The 8,303-nt window shown below is 42.6% G+C and overlaps 1 protein-coding gene across 4 annotated transcripts in view; it reads right to left on the minus strand.

Annotated features, from left to right (window-relative positions):
- Window positions 1-960: 960 nt before the first annotated feature.
- Window positions 961-8,303, minus strand: part of LOC108414501 (axin-1-like) — a 23,700-nt gene continuing 16,357 nt past the window's right edge. For 3 of the 4 annotated variants that reach the window (XM_037543404.1, XM_037543406.1, XM_037543405.1), the window contains 7 exons: window positions 6,741-6,837; window positions 6,041-6,178; window positions 4,447-4,724; window positions 4,184-4,336; window positions 3,936-4,052; window positions 3,656-3,811; window positions 961-2,497 (listed from right to left, as the gene is read on the minus strand). In XM_037543404.1, the coding sequence (XP_037399301.1) occupies window positions 2,371-2,497; window positions 3,656-3,811; window positions 3,936-4,052; window positions 4,184-4,336; window positions 4,447-4,724; window positions 6,041-6,178; window positions 6,741-6,837 (1,066 nt within the window). In that variant the 3' untranslated portion in view covers window positions 961-2,370. The remainder of the gene's footprint in view (window positions 2,498-3,655; window positions 3,812-3,935; window positions 4,053-4,183; window positions 4,337-4,446; window positions 4,725-6,040; window positions 6,179-6,740; window positions 6,838-8,303) is intronic. The other variant, XM_037543407.1, reaches the window with a different exon arrangement.

The raw sequence follows: 8,303 nt of genomic DNA on the forward strand, positions 1-8,303 counted from the left end.
ATTGCCATCATCGTGAGACTCGCGTTACTGTCACGTATCTCTAGACACTTTGATTTAAGAAGTTCAAGTTATCGCTGTTCTTCATAGCTGGCTAACTCTGTTTTACAGTTTCTCGTTAGACTGAATAAATAACCGGCTCTAAATGTAGGTATTGTGATATAAACCGAGTCCGTTCTACAGTTTCTCATTAGGCTGAATGAATGACCGACTCTAAATGTAGGTATTGTGATATAAACCGAGTCCGTTCTACAGTTTCTCATTAGACTGAATGAATAACCGACTCTAAATGTAGGTATTGTGATATAAACCGAGTCCGTTCTACAGTTTCTCATTAGACTGAATGAATAACCGGCTCTAAATGTAGGTATTGTGATATAAACCGAGTCCGTTCTACAGTTTCTCATTAGGCTGAATGAATAACCGGCTCTAAATGTAGGTATTGTGATATAAGCCGAGTCTGTTCTACAGTTTCTCATTAGACTGAATGAATAACCGATTCTAAATGTAGGTATTGTGATATAAACCGAGTCCGTTCTACAGTTTCTCATTAGACTGAATGAATAACCGACTCTAAATGTAGGTATTGTGATATAAACCGAGTCCGTTCTACAGTTTCTCATTAGGCTGAATGAATAACCAACTCTAAATGTAGGTATTGTGATATAAACCGAGTCCGTTCTACAGTTTCTCATTAGACTGAATGAATAACCGACTCTAAATGTAGGTATTGTGATATAAACCGAGTCCGTTCTACAGTTTCTCATTAGGCTGAATGAATAACCGGCTCTAAATGTAGGTATTGTGATATAAACCGAGTCCGTTCTACAGTTTCTCATTAGGCTGAATGAATAACCGACTCTAAATGTAGGTATTGTGATATAAACCGAGTCTGTTCTACAGTTTCTCATTAGACTGAATGAATAACCCACTCTAAATGTAGGTATTGTGATATAAACCGAGTCCGTTCTACAGTTTCTCATTAGGCTGAATGAATAACCGACTCTAAATGTAGGTATTGTGATATAAACCGAGTCCGTTCTACAGTTTCTCATTAGGCTGAATGTACAGTAAGTACAAAAGAACACGTGGGCAGAGCCTGGAGAGAATAATGCATTTTAAAGCTATATTAACATTATAGAGTGGAAATTTCTGGAGATTTTTTTTGCCGATTGCAGATCACAAAGCGTATGAAACAAAAATTAGCCAGCTATCTAAGCAAGCTTGCTCTGAAGAACTGTGGCCAACTATGAACATCAAAACTACGCGCTTTAACTGTTCATGAAGAAATCTTACCGTTAATAAGAAAAAGTAGAAGAAAAAGTACAAAAAGCATTTTAAAAACATTTCTCGATGCACAGTCAAAATAATTATGAAGAGTGGAAGCCCAAAGTACCCGCAAGAATTACAAAACAAGAGCTAAAAAAATAAAGAATAGAAAACAAAACTGAAGTACCATTTGTACACCTTGTCAGTTCAGTTTCAAAATAAAAGTCTTAGTGTTACATTACCTAAAAAGAGTTATCACACTGAAACAGCCTGTACATAGCAGCACTTTTACACACTGTAAAAAACACACTGGCTTTGCAGTAGTGCAGTATCAAAAATATGGAGATTTAGTAAACAAATGCTTCGAGTGTTGCTAAATGCTAATAGATGCTGAGAGGCAAAAATGTGGGGGAAAAAATCTCAAAACTTTAAAAAAGTGTGAATTAGACCCTTTAAAATACACATACGCACACTCTTAAAAAACAAATAGCTTAAAAACAACACAAATTTGAACAAAACCGGTATGTATTATCAGATTCAACACTGTGTGTTACTTTAACACGACCGGTATATATTAGCATATTTAACGCAGTTTTTTCTTTAACACAACTGGTATGTGTTACCATACTGAACACTGTCCTACTTTGACACCAGATGTGTGTATAATTGTATTTAGCACTACTAGTACTTATTATTGTACCGAAACAGTGTGTTATTTTTAACACAACAGAGTGTGTTATCATACTTATCACCGTGCTACTTTTAACACAACTGGTGTATATAATTGTATTTAGCAAGACCAATATGTATTATTGTATTTATACAGTGTGTTACTTTTAATCCAACCAGTGTGTATTGCTGTATTTAACACACTGTATCAAGCATATGTAGCGTTTTTTTTTTTATATATATAGTGTTTTTTTCAGCCTGATGTAAAATGTGTTAAAACCGTGGTAACACAGTATTTGCAGTTAATTAACACAATGTTTTTGAGTGTGTACACACATTTGGCCAGTTTCTGTAGTGGAAACAGAAACTGGGTCACATTCATGTATGTGGTATACGGGACGTAGTTTTCAGTCTGATAAGGCGGTCTGTCTCCATTCAGTCAATTTTCTCCACTTTCCCAATGATCCGATCCTCAAATATGGGCAGCACGGCATCGTCCTCGTGAACCTCCTCATACACCACGCCGCAGTCAAACTCATCACTGACTTTCTTAAAGTAAAACCTAAAAATAAAAAAAAAGTTCTTTACTAAAAAAACATAATACTAAAAATACAGTAAGAGAACAACAACAAAAACAACAACAACAACAACAACTAGGATAGCGCATGCCCTGAATAAAATGCAGAGAGATTGCGCAGCTGAACCTTGTTGCTAGGTGGTTGCTAAGGTGTTTCCAGGCAGTTGCTATGACATGAGTAGTATGTACTGAGTGGTTGTTAGGGGATTGCTAAGTGGTTGTTGAAAATTAATAGGAGTCTATGGGAGGAAAGAGGGATGAAAAATGACACATAGAGGAGTGTTGGTCAGTATGCCTGTGGATCAGGCCCTGGGCACCTGCCCTGAGTGAGGACATGCAGTTCGGTGGCTGTCGAAAGAAATAATCAAAGAAATAATTGGGCTTATGTGGGGGGGCAAAATTAATGAGTCTATGGGAGAAACGAGGGATGAGAAAAAAGACGAACAGATGAGCAATGGTCAGAACAACATTGAAACTGTGCTCAGGGGCCTGCCCTGAGATAGCACATGTGAAATGGTGTATTTTGGTTGAGCAAAAGTACAGGAGACAAACTTATCGATTTTTACCGCATTCATTTCTATGTGAAAAAATTGTACAAAAACTGTACATCAGATCAAAAAGCTGTATACAAGCACAACATTCCCGATAAGACTGAACATTCCAGAGACGGAATGGTGTCGATGTCTCAAAAACTGCAAGACGAGTTAGTGGACAAAAATTCCAGAGAGAAATAAGAAAGAAGAAGAAAAAGAAGAATACAAACCAGATAACAGGAGTAATCCACAATCACTAACAAATCTACTAACAAAGTTTTATTTATAGGTTATGATATAAATAGTGCTAAAATTTAAACGTTATTACTAGGAAAAGCAATCTTAAGTTCTGGAACACTGTATATTGTATCATGTGTGTAATCTCCAATGTTATCGTAACATGCCCAATGTTATACTGTACCATCTCTCCACCATCTGTCTGATGTTACACTGTAACGTTTGTCCAATGTTGCATTACGTTTGTCCAATATTACACTGTAATATCTCTCCAATGCTATGATGTAACATCTACTCAAATGATATAACTCCTGCCCGATGTTAGGTTGTAATGTCTGTCCAATGTCTGACTCCACAGTTGCCACAGTCTCACCTGTAAGATCCCTTTTTGGTCAGAAGCTCCTTGAACTGTCCGAGAGTGACAACCCTGCCTTTAACGGAAGTCCTGTATGGTATCGGCTCTCCACAGAAATAATAGGCCACAGTGATGTTCTCACACACGGGCTTCCTACTGCAGCTGGGCTTTAACCTGTGAGAGAAACAGAAAGAGGCAGAAATGAGAGAAACAGAGAGTGACAGATTAAAAAAATTATTCAAGGTGAGCTTCATAGATGACGCCTGCTACAAATCAACATCGAAACTGAACAGTTTACCTCTGTTTGCTGTGTTGCGGTGCAGATCGCCGCCTCCCCTCTTCTGACTGGCTGGTGCTGGGGACTGTATCATAACGGTCACTCCCACTGACCCAGCCTGGACAAACAGAGGACGAGCTAGAGAGACAGAGACACATGGTATCTTCACTGTGTGTTGGGAGGGGGATTATTTTTCAAAAATCTCTTTAATTAATACCTTACACATTAAAATATCAGATTTGACTTAAATGCTCGTCCACGGTGTGTACCTCCTCCTGTAGCGCCCACTATCTCTCTCTCCCTCCATCATCCACTGTAGAATCTCTTTCTGTTTCTGGTCTGCCTCCTCTGGTACCTCCAGGCCACGCCACCCATCACTATTCCCTCTCAGACTGCGCCGAGATAAGGAGTTTACCTTACTGCTGTTGGCAAACAGATGCATTTTATACTTCGTTACGCCACACTATTATACTCACTACACTTACACGTACAGTTTAACACACAGTATAAAACTGACGTTACAAACACTAACCCATAACTCGATGCCTCGCTCTGACTGGTCCCCGTTGCGAGGTTCATGCCCTCGCTATAGCAACGGCCCCCGTTTCCGTACCGATGCGAATCTGCATGTGCGTGCAATGGGTTTTTGGGTGACTGACAGCCAGGACTCTTCATGACCCTCTGCAGGTGCTCATCCAGAATGGCCTGAGCATTGTCATTCCACTGACCCACACCATTTGCATGGAAACGGAGGCAGGAACCTGGCAACAAGGTCACCGTGGAAACATCAGCATCTTCACACTCTTCTTCCTGTTGAAGTAAAGCCCACACAGTTACCTTACACTGTTACACTAGAAATGGATGGAAACAGGACATTTGACTGACATGCAAAGAAGCCAGTTGGCTACTTTTTTTGATCGGCCAGTCAACTACTTTCTTGGGAAAGGCCAGACGGCTATTTTGCTAGGGAAAGGCCAGCCGACTATTTTCTTTGGAAAGGCCAGCCGGCTACCTTGCTGGGGAACGGCCAGCCGGCTACCTTGCTGGGGAACGGCCAGCCGGCTACCTTGCTGGGGAAAGGCCAGCCGGCTACCTTGCTGGGGAAAGGCCAGCCGGCTACCTTGCTGGGGAAAGGCCAGCCGGCTACCTTGCTGGGGAAAGGCCAGCCGGCTACCTTGCTGGGGAAAGGCCAGCCGGCTACCTTGCTGGGGAAAGGCCAGTCAGCTACTTTCTTGGGAACGGCCAGCCGGCTACTTTCTTGGGAACGGCCAGCCGGCTACCTTGCTAGGGAAAGGCCAGCCGGCTACCTTGCTAGGGAAAGGCCAGCCGGCTACCTTGCTAGGGAAAGGCCAGCCGGCTACCTTGCTAGGGTTAGGGTTACTTTCTTGGGAACAGCCAGTTGGCTACTTTGATAGGGAATGGCCAGTTGGCTACTTTGCTAGGGAAAGGACCGCCGACTACTTTCTTGGGAACGGCCAGCCGGCTGCCTTGCTAGAGAACGGCCATCCGGCTTCCTTGCTACAGAACGGCCAGCCGGCTACCTTGCTAGAGAACGGCCAGCCGGCTACCTTGCTAGAGAACGGCCAGCCGGCTACCTTGCTAGAGAACGGCCAGCCGGCTACCTTGCTAGAGAACGGCCAGCCGGCTACCTTGCTAGAGAACGGCCAGCCGGCTACCTTGCTAGAGAACGGCCAGCCGACTACTTTCTTGGGTACGGCCAGTCGACTACTTTCTTGGGTATGGCCAGTCGACTACTTTCTTGGGTACGGCCAGTCGACTACTTTCTTGGGTACGGCCAGTCGACTACTTTCTTGGGTACGGCCAGTCGACTACTTTCGTGGGAACGGCCAGTCGACTACTTTCGTGGGAACGGCCAGTCGACTACTTTCGTGGGAACGGCCAGTCGACTACTTTCTTGGGAACGGCCAGTCAACTCCAGTCGGCTACTTTTCTTGGAAATGCAGAGGCCAGCTACTTTCTTGAGAATGACTAATCGACTGCTTTTTTGAACAGTGTGTCAATTGCTTCTTTGACTGACCAATCCATTACTTTTCTGAAAGGCTACTATAAAAATGAAGTCACACAGCCCCTAACATACACATACAATGACACACAGACTCTTTTACCATGCGGACTCTCTGTAGTTTCTCCTCCAGTTTTCTCTGATTCTCTCTCTCTCTCTGGATCAGCTCCAGCCGGCTGATCAGCTCTGCTGCAAACTTCTGAGGCTCTACATGGACATCCTTTGGCAAACGGTGTGTCCGCTATATACATACAAAAACAAACAGCATCACTTAGTGTTTTTACTCTCAACAGCTGATATGCTATTAGCATACTTGTACCAGTAGCGCTTAGACTTGACCTTACTCCAAAATTTATGCTAAACTAAGCAGTACTTTTTTGGTAATGCACACATTCACATTTGACAAGAATTTTTTTGTTAAGAGGGCGTGACATCCTCCATGGGCCATGAACAAAATACAATATTTAATAATGGCAATATTTTTCTAATGTCCTAAATCTATTTGGTAATGTTCTAGGTCTCATGCAGATAAATCAACCTTACCAGTATTTAAACTCAGATTTTTGTGTACACTTAATTTATTCTCAATTAATTATGTTTAAATTCTCCACGTAACAGAGCATATGTGAACCAGCAAGAGAGTCAAGGGGTGTACCAACAGGTATGCAATGGGTACGTGAGGAGGCGGGGGATACTGATGTGTATGCGAAGGAAGGAGTACTGAGCAGTACGTGAGGTAAGGGGTGCTGAGAGGTATGTGAGGTAGGGGGTGCTGAGTGGTACGTGAGGTAGGGGGTACTCACCGGTATGTGAGGTAGGGGTACATGTCCATTGGCCTTAACGTTTTCCTGCATGTTTTTGCGTTGCTGTTTACGAAAACGATACGGAGGAATTCCATCACTACAGAGAGAAGAAAAGAGAAAGAATTCGACATATGAATAATATTACTGTAATATTTAATAACATAAATTAGATCTCTTCCCATTGATCTCCAATGTCAGCAATGGGCGCACCATAAATTGGCCATATTCACTTTTCAGAAGAGCTTTCAGGATACTTTTGGGAGCTTTTAAACACTGTATCCACTCACTGTCCACTCTATAAGACACTCCTACCTTGTCAGTCCACCTTGTAGATGTAAAGTCAGAGACGACAGGTCATCTGCTGCTGCACAGCTTCTGTTGGTCATCCTCTAGTCCTTCATCAGTGGTCACAGGACACTGCCCAAAGGACGCTGTTGGCTGGATGTTTCTGGCTCTCAGTCCAGCAGTGACACTGAGGTGCTTAAAAACTCCAGCAGCACTGCTGTGTCTGATCCACTCACACCAGTGCAACACACACTAACACACCACCACATCAGTGTCACTGCAGTGCTGAGAATGACCTACCACCCAAATAGGGTCCATGGGGGTCCTGACCACTGAAGAATAGGGTAACAGAGTATCAGAGAAACAGATGGACTATAGTCTGTAACTGTAGAACTACAGAGTGAAACTACACGGTCAGTGGAGCTGATAAAGTGGACAGTGAATGTAGATACAAGGAGGTGGACTTAAATGTGGTCAATGAGTGTATGTACAATATATACAGTCCCTCTTTCCAGTGAAAACAACCAGTAGGAACATGTGTTTCTTTACTTTTCAGAACCAGAACATTACTCAGAAGCCTGGACAACTAAATCTAATCTCAGCTGTTTGAGTGGTCACTCTTCTTCTTTATTCTTGCTTCCGTTCTTCTAAGGAGCCTTACTTCCAGTTCCTTAAAGAATCTGCAGACACGCTTCCAAAGCTCAGTCTGAGAAGCTGGTTGATGATTTCCTGAAGTGATCAAACCCATTCAGTGGTGCTGAGGTCTGGACTCTGGGGCGGTCAGTCCATCGTTCAGCTTCTTTGTTTGATGTGTCCGTCTCCTTTTCTCAGTGAGGTTCTTCTTGATCAGACACACGTCCTTTCAGACCCACAGCACTGAGTGGTCTTCTCACAGTGGAAGGGTGGACAGAAACCCCTGTGGATGTTTTCAGATCTGAAACAGCTTGATCTTCTCCTCTCTCAGAGATCAAAGCTTTAAGCGCTGTTTATCTGATGGGGGCAGTTCTGGGGTCCATCGGGTGTTCTATTTGGTTGTGTGGAGATCACCTTCTCTGTAGCTTTCAATCAGTTTTGAACTCCAGTTTTGTAAGCTCCTGTTTTTTTTCTTATTTTTCCATAATTTTTATTCTTTCTCATGCAAGTGAATTCTCTTATATCTAACCTCCTCACAAACAGATAATACCTTGTACTTAATGCTTGTTTTGAGTGGTAACTAAATAAATAAATAGCTACAGGTGCAGATATACAGGCATGTATAATTTGACATATGTAAGCATA

Source organism: Pygocentrus nattereri, chromosome 12 (assembly GCF_015220715.1).
Source record: "Pygocentrus nattereri isolate fPygNat1 chromosome 12, fPygNat1.pri, whole genome shotgun sequence".
NCBI classification, from domain to species: Eukaryota; Metazoa; Chordata; class Actinopteri; order Characiformes; family Serrasalmidae; genus Pygocentrus; species Pygocentrus nattereri.